The sequence below is a fragment of the Hibiscus syriacus genome, unplaced genomic scaffold (assembly GCF_006381635.1).
Source record: "Hibiscus syriacus cultivar Baekdansim isolate YM2019G1 unplaced genomic scaffold, ASM638163v2 tig00109916_pilon, whole genome shotgun sequence".
NCBI classification, from domain to species: Eukaryota; Viridiplantae; Streptophyta; class Magnoliopsida; order Malvales; family Malvaceae; genus Hibiscus; species Hibiscus syriacus.
Window position 1 is genome coordinate 497,448 of NW_024062526.1, and position 16,120 is coordinate 513,567.

At 31.8% G+C, this 16,120-nt stretch overlaps 2 protein-coding genes across 2 annotated transcripts; one reads left to right on the top strand and one right to left on the bottom strand.

The window, feature by feature from the left end:
* The first annotated feature begins 7,682 nt into the window (after positions 1–7,682).
* LOC120210136 (activator of basal transcription 1-like) lies at positions 7,683–9,000 on the top strand. Its single transcript, XM_039208936.1, has 5 exons — positions 7,683–7,698; positions 8,039–8,128; positions 8,235–8,365; positions 8,606–8,752; positions 8,845–9,000. The coding sequence occupies exons 1-5, from the start codon at positions 7,683–7,685 to the stop codon at positions 8,860–8,862; spliced, it is 402 nt and encodes a 133-aa protein (XP_039064867.1). The 3' UTR covers positions 8,863–9,000.
* Positions 9,001–9,270: 270 nt separating this feature from the next.
* Positions 9,271–12,013, bottom strand: LOC120210127 (ras-related protein RABB1b-like). Its single transcript, XM_039208930.1, has 6 exons — positions 11,857–12,013; positions 11,640–11,779; positions 10,871–10,953; positions 10,368–10,572; positions 10,044–10,112; positions 9,271–9,509 (listed from the first exon to the last, which is right to left on the bottom strand). Exons 1-6 carry the CDS (start codon positions 11,900–11,902, stop codon positions 9,414–9,416), a joined length of 639 nt encoding a protein of 212 aa, XP_039064861.1. The 5' UTR covers positions 11,903–12,013; the 3' UTR covers positions 9,271–9,413.
* Between the last annotated feature and the right edge of the window lie 4,107 nt (positions 12,014–16,120).

The following is a 16,120-nucleotide window of genomic DNA, read 5'->3' on the forward strand; positions in this document are numbered from 1 at the left end:
GAATGAGTCAAAGCACTCACGACCTTTGGCACTTTTGAAACATTGGTCAATCTAAGAGTCGATTGAGGATTATCCCTTTGAAGCCATAGACTTTTTCTTAGACATTTTAAAAAATTATGAAAATTAAGTTTGAGCCAAAATATATGTTTAAAAGAAGTTAAAAATGATTTTAGGAAGAATTAAAACTGAAATTTAGGGTGAAAAATGATGTATGGCCAAATGGTTTGAGGGTGGTTTTTGGTTGGAGACTTTTATCGAACACCTTGTGGGTGTTAGATAAATTTTTTTGGGAATTTTTGAAAATGGGTTATGGATAAAGCTCCCTGCAATCAAACAAGTGATAAACAATTTAAAAATTGTTCTCTAACCACCTAATTCAACCCAATTTAATTGAATTTGAAAAATTAAAAATTTAGGGTTTTGAAAAATTCTTACCCAAATGTGACAATTTCTTAAAAAAGATGTTATGAAACGTTAAAATGAAGGAGGCTTGATTTTAGCACAAAACCACTTGAAATTGATTCATATTGAAGTATTTTTTATGAAAATTGATTTTTTGAGTATTTGGGTGTTTGTGTCCAAAATATAGGCTTGAAAGGTTGAAATGCAACTTGAATAGGCTTTAAAACAGCTCCCAAACGATTTTGTCCTAAAGGGGTCGATCATTCGCAAAAAAGATCGATCTTTTTGAAAAAGGGATCAATCTTTTTTGAAAATAGATTGATCCTTTTTTTGGAAATGCAAGGGATCAATCCTTTTATCAAAGGGATCGATCTTTTTTCTTAAAAAATGCATTTTTTTCTTAGGACTAAATTAGATGATACAAGACTCGAATTTGATGCAACCCAAGTTATATTATTGATAGAAAAATAATTTTAATGACTTAGAGGGTACTAAATGTGCATGAATGTCAACTTGAAACATCAAATAAATTAAATTTTTATTATTGATCAATTTAGTCCATAATTTGCACAACCAAAGTCCAAATCAAGTTACATAAACATGCAATGGCTCTAAAGATCCTAAACATACATACTTTTAATTTTTTGCTACATTTAAACATTACATTCTCAAAAACAACAATAATTATCACTATAAAGCATGGAGAACATGATTTCACAACAACAAACAAATATTGCAACTTTAAGGCCAAAATCATCATCATAAACATATGAGGCCATAAAATTGCAACTCGTGCAATAACAACTCCCCTAACTAATTACAATTTAGCACTATGTGGGAACACTCAATTATGCATAATCACATAAAGGAACAAAATTGTATTAAATTAAAACTTGTTACCACTTGAATTTAGGTTGATTTCTTAAGTCTCTCTTTCTTCAAATGTCATTCCTTAGTGTGTTTCAGAGCCTCAAATACAATGTCATTGCTCACCATTGCTCCAACACACCTACATGAGATATTTATTTGATTTTTTGTACCCAAATTGCTTTGGGTTTTTGAGTGTTAGTTTCAATGCCCCTAATTCCCTTAGAAACCCATATTTGTCTAATTTTATAAAATTTTATTTTCTTTACTGGACAAGTATTAGACATATGACCATTATAATGGAAATGTGAACATTTTACCATTATTACTTTGATGAATTGTTAGAAATGATTTATTTTTCTTTTATCAAGCTATCAAGCTTATTTTATAAATCAAAAATTTCATTTTCAAAATTTATCATTCTTCAATTTTGAAAGCTCCAAGTCTTTCTTTTTAAATTTTCATTTTTGCTTTCAAAATCCAATTTAGTTTTCAAAAGAGAATCATTTTCGTTTTTAAATTTGGAAATTATGTTCTTATATTTCAAAAGATGGATAGTCTCAAATTCCAAAATCAATTCATCATAAGCATCATGTAACTCATCAAAAGAATATGAGGCAAAGGTTGGCTACTTCATCATCATCATCATCATCATCATCATTGGTAGAGTATTCATCACTCCATATAGCCATAAAACCTTCTTTTTTGGCTTGCTTGATCCATTCTTCCTCAATAGTGGACAATGATACTTGACATGCCCCAGTTTTTTTACAATTATAGCATATGATGGGATCCTTCTCCTTTCTTGATTCATGTTTTCTTTCTTTATATTTTTCTTACTACTCATCTTTTACCATCAACTCATAATTTAGCAAGGAACCAATAAGTTCATTAAGATTAAGTGACTTTAGGTTCTTTTCTTCGATGATCATCGTTTTCTTCGACTACTAAGATTTTGGAAGAGAGTAAATCATCTTCCTTACAAGCTTTTCATTAAGGATAATATCTCTATATCCCTTGATGACATTGACAATTATAAAAAATCTATCAATCATAGCTTTGATGTCTTAATCCGGTTTTATCTTGAAATTCTCATAGCTATAGTTGAGAAGACCGATTTTTGTTTCCCTTACTTCATCGGTTCCTTCATGAGTAACTTGGAGCTTATTCTAAATCTATTTGGAATTTGAACAATAAGAGACTCTTCTATATTCATCCAGGCCTAATGCACAAAACAAAATGTGCATAGCCTTAGCATTTAGTTGGAACTCTTTCTTATCTTCTTCACTTCATTTCGCCAAAGCTCTAGTTGGAGTAGAATGGCCTTTCATGATAACCTCTCAAGCTCTTAAATCATATGCTTAAATGAAAAGCATCATCCTATTATTCCAATATGCATAATTTGCACCATTAAATAAGGTGGTTTGTTGACCGGTTGAGAATCTTCAACATAATAAGAGCCGAAAGTTGAAGCCATCTTTCTCGGTTGATGAAGGAAATTGATAGAGCTCTCCTAGGACATTCTCAAGATGGTTAAACCATCGATAGAGATTCGCTCTGTACCAATTGTTAGCTTTATCAATCAATCGAATGATACCAAGATAGGGTGAATTGGCCTTTTATGAATTTTGGTGGAAGCAATTGAAAGATAAAAATTTTACACACCAATTTAGAGTAGTTAGACTTTCTCAACCAAACTCTACATCCACTACATTAGCATCTACACTAAGGATTACTCAAATCCACTATATCTACTTACCTTTAAAGACAAGGTGTAACCTTACAACAACCCACAAAGTTTATACCCCAAAACCTTGTTTAAACTCTTTCTACAAGGGGAATTACAAATGAAGAAAACAAAGAGAAAACCTCACAAGGAAAATGTGTTTGCACTAATTAAGTTCTCACCAAAATCACACTCGAGCAAAATAAATAATGAAGCTCACATGTGTGTTTACAAGAAAGAATTTGACAAATTAAGCACAAAACAAAACTTTGATGTTGGTAGATTAGTTCCCTATGTTTCTTGTTAACCTTGGGAAGCTTTGACCTTTAATTTATACCTTTTTCTATTAATTCTATCGATTTCGAGCTGTTAAGGATCATTATAACCGTTACCTACAATCAAAATCAACATTTAATGCACAAGGGATTGATCATTTGGTTAAAGAGATCGATATTTTTTCAAATAATTTGATCGTTACAAGAAAGGGATCGATCATTTTCATCGAGAAATCGATTCATTTGGTGAAGGGATTGATCTTTTTCTATACGTGATTGATCTAAAATATTCTTCCATCCAAGGGATTGATCCTTTTACTAAAGGATCGATTCTTTGAGTAAAAAATCCTTAGAAACTCAACTTTAAAACGCGAAAATAATTGAGTATATTTTTGAAAAGGTTCGACTAAGTTGGAAAACATTCAAAACATATTTTTCAAGTTAGTTTGGGCTTTGAATTATTTTTGATAAATTTTGATAAATTCGATTAAGTCTAAAATCTTTTTAATAAATTCAATTAAGTCCAAAATCAATTTACAATTTGTTATATCAAAATCTTAATTCAACATTTTGCGAATCAAACTTAGTCCTTTATGTCTTCGTGTTGGTATAAGAGCATGATCTATATACAACACCTAATGTTATGCGATGTTGAGTGGCACAATGGATTTTAGTGCTTGAGGTTAAAGGAGACCAAGTACCTTAAGTGTCGGTTGACTACAGTTGCTGACATTGAATATTATATCATGGTAAATGATTGTGGGTACAAGACGTGGAATCATGGATTCAATAGTGTTTGAGTGAGTTCATGAGAGATCTTTGCTCTATAATGTATGCTCTCTATGAGAGCTAGATATTGCTAGTTTTGTTAGATAAATAATTGATTTTCTACTTTGATTACCTCAGATGTAGGATCTAGTGAGTAGCGTATTGGTAAACAAGGAAAATGAGAAACAATCGGGTATCATGGATGAATATTAAATTAGAGTTACACAATAAAAATGTTTAGATTGATGTGTAGAAAGTTAGGATTCGTTATTATTTTTTCAGTGGTCAACATGAAGATCATCTATGGCAAGTGTACATAGAATCTTAACGTGTAGTATGGCGAGTTACCTAAGTGTTTGGTAAGTAAAAGAAACTTATAGAGTCGTGTCGTAGATGACTAGATTGTGTCGAGTTAGATAGCATAGAGTTTAGCAATAGCAGTTTGAAATATGGAGTAGCGTTGTCCTTATGAAACATTATGAGCTTTTAGTGTTAGACAACAAGAATGAGATTTTTTGGCTAAATGCTTCTCGAGTGTTTTTTCTTTAATTTCGACATAGGTAACATCATTTGAAAAATCATAGATCGGTTTTGGTGAGTTCCTAAGTGGCATGTCATGTTGTGGAGATTTATTCCTTATGGATCATACTTGATAAGAGTTTAGGTGCTTCGAGTCTTCTAAGTGTTTGATCTAAGAGTAGGTCATTATTAAATCTAAGTAAATTTTGAGGAAGAAATTCATTTTCAGGAGGGGAGAATTGTAACACCCCAAATCATAAGTTAGTAGTTTTGAGTTTATCTGAGAGGTTTGTGGACCTCGTGGAGTTCATAATTAAAGTTATTGGGCTAAGTGAGACTTTAATCGGGTTGGAGTCGGGCCCAAAATGTTATAAAAATGGTATTTTTTAATTGGGGTTAAATGATAAGGACTAAATCTATAATTATCCCCTAAGATGTTTTAAAATGCGAGTCTTAAAACTATGGATGATGATGTATACATGAAATAAATTAGGAAAATGCGAGTCTTTCATTTATGGATGATGATGTATACGTGCAAGAAATTAGGAAAATATGAGTCTTTCATTTATGGATGATGATGTATGCGAACAAAAAATTAGTAAATGTGTCTTTAATTTATGGATGATGATGTATACGGATAAGAAATTAGTAAAAGGTAAGTCTTTCATTTATGGATGATGATGTATGCGGACAAGAAATTGGGAAGTGTGTGTATTTCATTTATGGATGATATGTATGCAGGCAAGAAATTAGGAAAAGATGAGTCTTTCATTGATGGATGATGATGTATGCGAGAAAGAAATTAGGAAAATGTTAGTCTTTCATTTATGGATGATGATGTATGTGGGAAAGAAATTAGAAAAATGTTAGTCTTTCATTCATGGATGATGATGTATGCGGGTAAGAAATTAGGAAAAAGTGAGTATCCCCTTATTTTCTTCACATTTCTTGTCATCTTCTCTTTTCCAAAAACAAAACTCTCTCTTCTTCCATCGTGATTTAAGAAAATGTGAAAGCTTGTTAGAATCATATCTCTTGATCAATTTTGCTACGTGAGAGAAAGCTCTAAGGTCAAGGGAAAAGAGAATGTGGTGTTTGATTGAGCTTGAAGTTGATTCTCCAACATCTAGTAGTAAGGTAACACACTTCTAACATCTTTATACCGCTTGTAGATCAGCATGTGTAGTGTTGTTTCTCGTATATGTGTATAAAGCATTTGGGGTATATTGGGTTATAACATGAAAATGGGTGGTTGATGTTATTCATGCATAAAACAAAGAACTTTTATGATATTTTGAATATACATAAACTTTAAATTATGTTTAGGGACCTTATGAGCGTCTAAAGAGAGATTTGGAGTGTTATACTCGTGTGAAGCAAATCAATATGAGTTTGGGGTATTGGTACTGTATGAATAGTATCAATACTATTTGTTTACTAGGTTGGAAATCAAAAGGTTTTGTATACATACCTGGTTCTTGAGGTATCAATATTATTCATTGGGTATTGATACTCAGGATTCAATATCGATACTAGGGAAACTTTGTAAATTCCAGTATACCCAAATTTTACTGATACTTAGAATAGTATCGATACCACAATGAGGCAAGTATCGATACTACATCAAAGTATCGGTACTGATATGATAATGATTGTAAACCTCATATTGTCAAAGGATTCGGGTAATGGTTAGAATAAAAGGGGAACACTAATAAAAGCTTGCAAGTGAGAACATTAACAATTGTTTGATAATATAAGATCTTATTGAGGTAAGATTCCATAAGACTTATGCATTGTTTGATACTCGGGAAACAACGAAGACACTCCAATCATATGTTGATTGTCTAGTAGAGTAAGGGATTATCCAAATATATTCAATCTAGTGCATAGGCATTTATATCGCTAGTTGAACGCTATGTGACCTAGACATGTTTCGAGTACCCTAGAGGAGTAGACTACCCTGGCAAGGTGTTGACGCTATGTAACCCATACCTAACCTAAGGTACTTGTGAGATACTGATGCTATGTAACCCAGATCTCTCTTAAGGTCCCTTTAGTGAGAAAATAGGGGTGCGAGTTACGTGATGCTATTGTGACCATGAACTACACCATGATGCTTGCTTTTGTTGTTGTGGGTTAAATGTACTCTTATGTTCATAACTATACCTGTAACATGCTCATTTGTTGGATACATGTAGTATAGTTGTGTTATTTGTGTGGCACTGAGCTTGTGAGTTCAGCGTTCGGAATGTGTTTCCATGTGTAAGTATAATAAGTCGTTCAAGTAGCACTGTCACAGCAGGATTTCCAACATTCCCCACATAGCACTTTTTGGTTACTTGTAGTGGACATGTGTATTCATAAGACCCTTATTGTTGTATTCGGATTTGTAAACTCTGAGATTTTATTATTTTGATTTAAACGATGTGTCGTAGAGCTCCGATTTATAAAAGTATTTTATGGCTATTCTTCTTTTCATAAATATATGGTGTTTTAAATGAAAAAATGGTTAGCCACTTTGGTGGTTTCGTGTGACATCCGAATACTCCGAACTTCGGATCGGGTCGAATTAAGGTGTTACACTATAAATTTTATAATTATTATAACTAAAAGTATCACATCAAATTGAATCAAATTATATTTTTATTTATTTTATAATTATTTTATTTTGATAAAATAAAAAGTATTTTTATTTAAAGCAATAAAAATAAACTTAACATAATATATGAAAATCATTAATTATTTTTTATTTAATTGAAAATTAATTATTTGAAAAATATTTATAAAACTTAAAATTGTATTACGTAATATAAAAAAATAATCCAAAACTATTTTTAATAAATTTCAAAAATTTTAAATTTCAAATCAAAATAAAATTAATCCAACAGAAGTATAATAAATTATTTAAGATTTTATAAAAAAATCAAATTTATTTATAGATAAAGAATATAATTTAGAGAATAATAAATAAATCAAGTAAAATAAATTTAGTACAATTTGATAAAATATATTGAAAATTGTATTTTACACGATAAAAAGAAACATTAAATGAAAAATAAATAAAAAAGATGACAATCCTCGTTAAGTTATTGGCTAATTGTATTACACGTCTTATAATATGAGTGATGGACATGTATATGGGTATTAAATGGGGGATAAGAGAATTGTATTCGTAAGTAAAAGGTTAATTAATACCCATTTTTATCGTGTCAGTCTCTAATTGAAAGAATAAGTTTATTTTAATTTATTTTTAATTTAATATATTTATTTTCCTCCAATCAGAGGGTGACACATGGATAAGGGAAATCGAACCCAAGACCATTAGGTGGAATAACAGCAGCCAAACCACTAAGCCAAAGAAGCAATTTGGTATATAAAGGACAACAAATTTATATATCTCGTATTATAGTAACATAGATGTTAGTATCTTGTGATGATATGGTGTGTTCTTATGTTTTTGATCTTTTTTAACCATGATCAGGTGGGAGGAAGAGGTCGTCTTTTTATTACGATCTTTGGAATATCAAATACTTGAGTAAATTCAAGTGGGACGATCTTACCGAAGAAATTGGTAACTTATCAGTTTATGTTTCTCTGTTTTGCAATAATTTTAGTGCTATATATACACACATGTATGAACGTGTGGTATGTCTAAGTTGATATCTTTTCTCATATAGCTTACAAGAGCGCAATTCGGGAGCAGAAGCCAGCCTTAGAACTCTCTGCTGCCAAGAGGGAGCGTGATTTCTCTCTCTCTAAAGTTGACCAATCCCGTGCCTTAAGTGCGATTGAAGAGCGAATGAAGAAGGTAAAGTACTACATTTTTAATGCAACTTATTGCTTGCAATCAATGATAGTTGTGCATTCTATACATCTGCAATTCTACATGATGTTTCTTAGTTTTTATTCTTGCACATATCACTCCAATTCATATTCTACTCTAGGTGATATAACTTTGCGCGTACTTTAATCTGTAATTGCCTTGAACAAATCCAAATATGTAACTTTGCATGTGTGTTGAATTCCTCCTGTTTCTGATTTCCTACAGAAGCAGAAGGTGCAAGAGGGGTCTGGAATGAATTCTGAGCTGCCCGTTACCCACAAGAAGGAAATTCGTCAATTCCGACAGAAAAAGCCAGTTGCAGTTGATTCATCTCATGGAAAACCGCGACTCTCCAAAGATGTTCTTGCTGGGGTAAGTGTTATTTAATGACCAAGTAAGCAACAACTGTGTTTGTTTACTTTTGTAGTTTGTTTCCTTAAGCTTTCTTCCTATATTCATTGCAGATATTTGCTGGTTCTTAGTAATCAAGGGCTCAAAGTGCTAGGTTGGGACACAATGTCTGAAGAGTTGCATTCTGGTTTCAAAGATTTAATTGCAACTATGTAGGTACTTCTCTGTTTACTGTTCAATTATTGTAATGTTCTCCTCAGGAGGCATTAGAGAGATTCCATCGAACATTTGAATTTGTTAAAGTTTTAATCCGGACTCACATCAATGTAGAACAGCAGTTTCCTTATATTTTTGTTATGATTTATCTGAATATGAAACAATTTTGGACGAGGACTCATCTTGCCGGATTTCTGTTCTGTTTCTAGCATCAATTAGTTTACCACTGAAGTGGTGGTATGTGTGAAAAAACTGGAAATATGTATATTACTATGCAAATGACTTGAATCAAATTAAAACAAGACAAGCATACGATTTCTGAGTTAAATACAAAGAAAAAAGAGAACTAGTTCTATACGTTCCATGTTCTTGCTAATGGAACCACCTTCAAGAATATATGAATCAAAGCAATGTGGTGAGAAATGAATTGGATTGAAGGGTCAAATACGGGCATGTATTGTTTTGCCTACTGACTGCAACAGACACCTCTCTGACCGCGGGTTCGATCTCTTGCACCCGTTATACCTTGTCCACGACCTTGGCCGATCTTGATGCCGGATGACTGCATTCAGTTCCATGAATCGGTCTTTCAAGTGAGATATACTTCAGAGTTCTTATGAAAGGAAAATAATGAAGCTGAAACCATCTATGGGTTAGTGAAAAGGTTTTCTTTTAAGATTTTCATGTATCTAGAAAGTTTTTGGAAATATTATATTCTTGTACCTACAATTTATGTCTTTCATATATTTAGGGAGTTTTTGGACGATTATATTTTTATACCTATACTCCATGTCTGGATATAGATTGGACATGAATGATCGGGTAAACACAATTCTTGACAAAGGATTCACTTACACCTAGTGTAAGACTTTCTGTTTTATATCTTTTCAAGATTATTGTACTAGTGGAAATAGACGACTTATATTATCTCTTTATTTTTTTAAGTGAATATCTTATCATTTTCTACTATTAATCTCATTTGTCTATATTCATTCATCCAATAATTCTAAAAAATGTAAAACTAAAAAGTGACAAAGTGTGAGTGAATCTTATCCCTTCTTGACATCCTTAAAATTAAAGCGGTTTTGATCATTACCTCATCAAACACGTCAAAGATCCCTTCTTTAATGTTATTAAGTATTTGAGCAGCAGTCATGATGAAGGCCTACAAAAGATAACACAAACTTTTAATTTAAACATTCATTAAACGGAAATATAAAGCAATACAGCGTTATATTACTTGGGTAGGAGTGATGGGAGTAAGTGCAACTTTTTCAAATCTTATGTATTAGGAGAATCTTTAGGAGGTTATATCCTCGTATTCATGTAAGATATAGATGTTGAACGTGAATACTTGAAAGAAAAATAAAAATGCTGAAACAACATACATATGATGGGCTACTCAGGGGGTAACAATTACCTCCTCGGCATTTTGAGAAGTCCTTGCAGATGTTTCCAAGAATAAAAGCCCATTATCCTTTGCAAACTTCTCTCCATCTTCTTTGCTAACTGCTCTCCGTTGAGCAAGATCACACTTGTTTCCGACCACCATGACCACCATGTCCGGATTCCCATGCTGTCGAGCATCGGCCAACCAGCTCATCAGATGATTAAACGTTTCTCTCCTGATCCAACATTATAAACTTTGCAGTTCAGTTTCAAAAGTTAACCAACTATGTTTCACCAGGAAAACAAGGACAACAGTAGCTGTTGGAACCTTCGATTCTTTACTATTATGATGTTCAAAACTTCATTTTTCTAAGTACTAGTGTCTGATGTATATTCAAACATGGATGCGACGATACGAAAAACATTGAACGTACCAATATCAGACATAATCATTTCTAATTCTTACACCCAAGTGGAAGCAATATAGCTTCAAACCCCATTACTTAAGCAGAGGAAGACAATTTGGTTTCTCACCTGGTTATATCATAGACCAGAAGGGCTCCTGCCGCTCCTCTGTAGTAAGATCTGGTGATGGATCTGAAGGATTCTTGTCCAGCCTGAAATATATATAATACATATATGTTTATTTATAAGCAAAAGAGAAGCTCTATGCTAAACTATTCATCTAACCATCGAATAATGGAAGAGAAAATGATCAATCAAACACAACCAACAAAAACCTTCCGATCAAAGATAAAAGAAGCCGTTGAATTCATTAATAATAAGCTACATTTCATTTGGTTCGACATTTCTCGAGTACGAAGCAACTACCAAATGAATAAATGATTCTCCTTCCAACGGAGTTACTGGAAACAAATGACCAAATACCGATGTCTCTTGTACCTGGGTATAGGAATGAGATGTGATCTTTTAACTATCTTCGAAATAAATGAATTTAGGAAAATTAATCAAATATGTACTCGTATTCGAATATGAGTAAAATACCTCAAACCATAAACAAACTCAATACCCACAGAAAATAAAAACGAAATTCTACTCCAAAATAAACCTATATTTTTCGTCACTGTCTTCTTTGAATCCTAAAACTAAGTTCACCTATTCCAAACAGCCAAGAACAACATTAATTTTAAACACCCTTTTCCCAAAACAGCCAAAGAAAACACATGAATAGAATATTCTAACAGAATTTTTAAGTGATTAATTATTTCATACCCAATACCTGAAAATGGTAAAAGTTTTTAATACTCATTTTCACCAAAAAGAACAAAAAAATATATCGTACGGTATCCCAGATTTGAAGCTTGATGGGTCTGTCATCAATGGAGACCAACCGAGCACCGAATTCAACACCGATGGTTAGATCATAAACGGGTTGGAATCTCTGGTCCGTAAACTGCAAGAGCAAACATGATTTTCCCACGCCTGCACAACAAACCAATCAAACCCCATAATTTTTTTAACAATGAAACCCAAATGGGGAGATTTAGGCTGAGACGAACCAGTGTCGCCGATGATAATGTACTTGAAAAGATAGTCGTATGACATGGTTCGATACGACGACGTCTCCGCCTTCGTTGCTTGTAAAAAAGATTGCTTAGTTCAAGTTTTGGTTTTTGTTTCCATGGAGATTGTTTTTCTTTTTTCCCTTTAATTTGATACTCTGAAATAATAAATCAACCAATCAAAGTAGTACGATGATGGTAATTTTTTTTAAGTATGAATTTGTTTGTATTTTCATGCATTGCACAGACTAATTATGCGTATAATTAATTAAAAATGTTATTTACATGAATATAATTATAAAATATGCGAAAAAATTAATTAATTAAATTATAATATTTAAGTCTTTAAAGAATAAACTATTAAATATAATAAAACGTAATTAGAAGCTATACGTAATACAATACATATATTATTTAACTTTATATTAAATTAAACAAAAATAAAAAATTCAAGATTGATATAAGATATATATATATATATATATATATATAATGTAAAAAATAATATTCACAAAACATATAATCAAATTTTTACTCAAGAAAAAATATCTTAATTTTACTCAATAGAGTAAACATGAATTTATAATTTATTTGGATTTTTAAAATTGAGATCAATTTAGCACACTATATAGAATTTAAGGATTAAATTTTTATGTTGATATTCTAACTAAAATTCAATGGTTAATTTGTAAATTATTATTTTTGTTTACATGCCACATCTTCAACATAACAAAAGTTAGGGGCTGTTTGTTTGGCTCTGAATGGAATCATTCAGCGTTGAATGTTGAATCGTTCAGTATTCAAAGCGTTTGTTTCGCAACTCTGAATGATTCAGTGCTGACTGATTCATACAAAGCCAGAAGTAAACAAACAACCCCTTAAACATTTGAGTAACTATTTTGAGATGAATTGATATTGTAAGTGACCATAACATATCTTTTGAAAGTTGAGTGAACAAAGTAGAAGAAAACCAAATTGAAAACGACTTCTTGCATATTTACCTTAACTTTATATATTCCTGATTAATTTATTCCATTAAAATACAATAATATAAACACACATTATTCACTTTATATACAAAAAAGTCATAAAACAAAAGGATAAAAATATCAAATTTATAAAAAGAAAAGTAAAAAAAATATTACTTACTTTGTCCCATTAAATTTGGGCTGATTCCACGAGATAATGTTCTCGAAAAAAAAAATTCACGAGATAATGCTTTGGACATATTATTTGCTGAGATAGGGTTAATTCTACAGTGACCAAGGAGGTCGTCATGCACTCCGGGCGACCAAGGAGGTCGACATGCACTCGCGGTGACCAAGGAGCGATGCATGTGGGAGACCTCTATATGGGCATGTGGGAGCGGGAGCTGTGCATGGGCCATGCACATGGGGTGTAGGTCGCCATGGAGTCCCGGCGACCAAGCTGTGGGAGATTCCTGCACCTGTACCACGACCAAGCTTTAACCCTATCCCTCATGCATGCGTTGCATCCATAGTTGGGAGATTCCTACATCTGTAGCTGCATGCGTTGCATCCATAGCTGCATTATTGCAGCGTTAATTTAGCTGCTAAATGCAGCAAATATTGTTGTTCAATTGCAGCCTTTCAATGCTCAATAGTTATACGATTCAATGCTAATATTATTTTCTTCAACAATCAAATTTAATGACTCTGTCCAACGCTTTTTTGCTTTATATAAAGGATATGAGGTTTAGGGTAGAAGCAGAAGAAGCAGAACCAGGAGCATAAGCATAAGCACATATAAACTTTACCGAGAGAAAGAAAAGGAAGAAGAAGAAAAGAATATAAAGGATCAAACATAGTTCGTGAGGTAATTTTTTATTGTTTAATTTAGTTTATTATATGAAATTATTAGTTTGTTAGTTTAGGGTTTAGGGTAAAACTAAAATCTAGTTAATTAGTTTGTTAGTATAAATTATTAGTGTGTTAGTTTAAGTTATATTATATTAGTTTGTTAGTTTAAATTATATATTATATTATATAAAAAATAGTTAATTAGTTTATTAAATATAAAAAAATACTAATTAATTTGTTAGTGTCTTTAAACGTATATTAGGTTGTTCTTTGAAGTTGAAGTTATATTATAAAAATAATAATTAGTTCTTAATTAGTTTGTTATTTTAACTAAGTTATATTATAATAAAGAAATAGTTTATTAGTTTAAGTTATATTATAATATATTAGATTATATAAAATTAATTTGTTGGAGCTATTGTTGTTTAAATAAATTAAACGGTTTACACATACAGGGCATTATTCCACAATATTTGCCCACGTACAGATTGATTCGAAGAAAGAAACAAAGAAGGAAAAGAAAGGAAATGAAGAAAGCATAAATACATGAGTAATTTATTATTTTTTGTTGTCCATTTTTTGTTGTTGTGTTTGTGTAAATTAGTTAGTTTATATTAGATTATATAAACTAATTTGTGCAAGATAATTTCCGTTTAAAAAAATATTGTGTTTAAAAATATTTAATGTTGTTTTAAAAAAATATTTTGTTTAATTTATATTGTATGTGTAAATTAATAAGGAGTAAAAATTAATTGAATGAGATAATCTGGCCAACGCATTGTCACGATATTTTGCCTAACAAATTTGTTTGATATTTTTAAAAAATAAAAAAATATTATCAAACTAATATGATTATTAGTAATAATTACTAAATGATTAATATCAAATCTAAATCATTAAATATTTATAATAAATAATTATTAGTAATCATGACTAAATCATATTATTATTAAATCATTAGATTAATAATAATTATTAAATCATTATTAGTAATATTAGTAATCAATCAATCGAGTTAAATAACAAATTTTATTTGATCATTAATATAATAGTATATTATATTATATTTAATGATTTAATGTTTTATGAAATTATCTTATATAATTTTTTAATCAAAATTAATTTATTTTTTTATTTGTAGAGAAAATGAGCAACAACTTTTTCACGATTGTCCATTATAATAGACAGATTATGGAAAATGAGGTCGGAGTAGTTTTCAGTCTGAAAAGCCAATAAATATGATGTTCAAAAAAGACATTACATTTATAGAAATGAAGCATAAGATAGAAAGAAAAATTCGAGCTGCAATTGATGGTTTGAGGTATAGGTTTATGATATGCCCCAACCTAGTCAGATATGATGCAATTCCACTTGAAGAAGATGATGATATTGGAATCATGGTTGGATTACATGAGTCAACCAATATAGCAGTTATTGAGTTATTTGTTGATGTGCGTAACATATGTGATGTTCCTGGGTCATCAAGAGGTGTGGCTCAAAATCCATCTGAAATGGATTTATATAGTCAGTTTGAGGAGCCGATATACAGGTTCCCGAACAGTTTTATGGCACTATTGGAAAGTGTAAATGAAGTCGAGGGGACATCTGCAACAGCAGAGTATGAGATGAGAAACATACCGGAATTGGTTGTTGATATTGACGCTGAAAATCGATGGGGAGAAATTCATGATGATTCAAGCAAAGATGAAGAAACCGAATAACCCGTTTTGGGCGGCGTCGAAAATATTTTTGGTGGAGGTGCAATTGATGAAGTTTCGGCACCGTATGAAGCTACTCCTCACATGTACGAGATAGACTATGATGCGATGAGGGAACCTGAATTCCCAGACATGCCACATTTACCTCTGTACCAAATGACTGAATCATTCGATAATTCTGGTGAATTTTCAGTTGGGGTGTAATTCAAAGGAAAAAATGAAGCTACGCTGGCGATTAAAGAGTACTGCATCAAATGCCATGTTGATGTCCATGTTGCAAAGTCCAACCAGAAAACCCTATACGCGAAGTGTGTAAAATATGGCCCAGAGTGCAAGTGGAAGATTAGAGTGTCGAAAAATCAAAGGCACGATGTTTGGGTCATCATGAGGTACAATGGTCCGTACACATGTTTGCGAAACTCCATCGAACAAGACCACCGACTATTGGACTCCGATGTAATATGTGAATACATGAAGGCGATGGTCGAAAAGGATCCAAGGATATCTTGTTCAGTGTTAGCTGCATCTATTCGAAGCCAATTTGGATATCAAGTAAAATATGGCAAGGTGTGGAATGCGAAGATGAAGGCAATGAAGATGACGTATGGAGATTGGGATACATCGTACAATGAGCTAATACATTTGCTACAAGTAATGAAGTGATTTATCCCAGGAACCATAGTGAAGTCTCAAACCATGCCCGCATATGACGAAGAAGGTCAA

Coding starts and splice junctions, on each gene's coding strand:
- LOC120210136 (XM_039208936.1), top strand. Junction 8,129..8,234: donor CGATCTTACCGAAGAAATTG/GTAACTTATCAG, acceptor TTTCTCATATAG/CTTACAAGAGCGCAATTCGG. Junction 8,366..8,605: donor TTGAAGAGCGAATGAAGAAG/GTAAAGTACTAC, acceptor GATTTCCTACAG/AAGCAGAAGGTGCAAGAGGG.
- LOC120210127 (XM_039208930.1), bottom strand. CDS start 11,902: ATGTCATACGACTATCTTTTCAAGTACATTATCATCGGCGACACTG. Junction 11,780..11,856: donor CATTATCATCGGCGACACTG/GTTCGTCTCAGC, acceptor TTTGTTGTGCAG/GCGTGGGAAAATCATGTTTG. Junction 10,573..10,870: donor CTGGTCTATGATATAACCAG/GTGAGAAACCAA, acceptor ATGTTGGATCAG/GAGAGAAACGTTTAATCATC.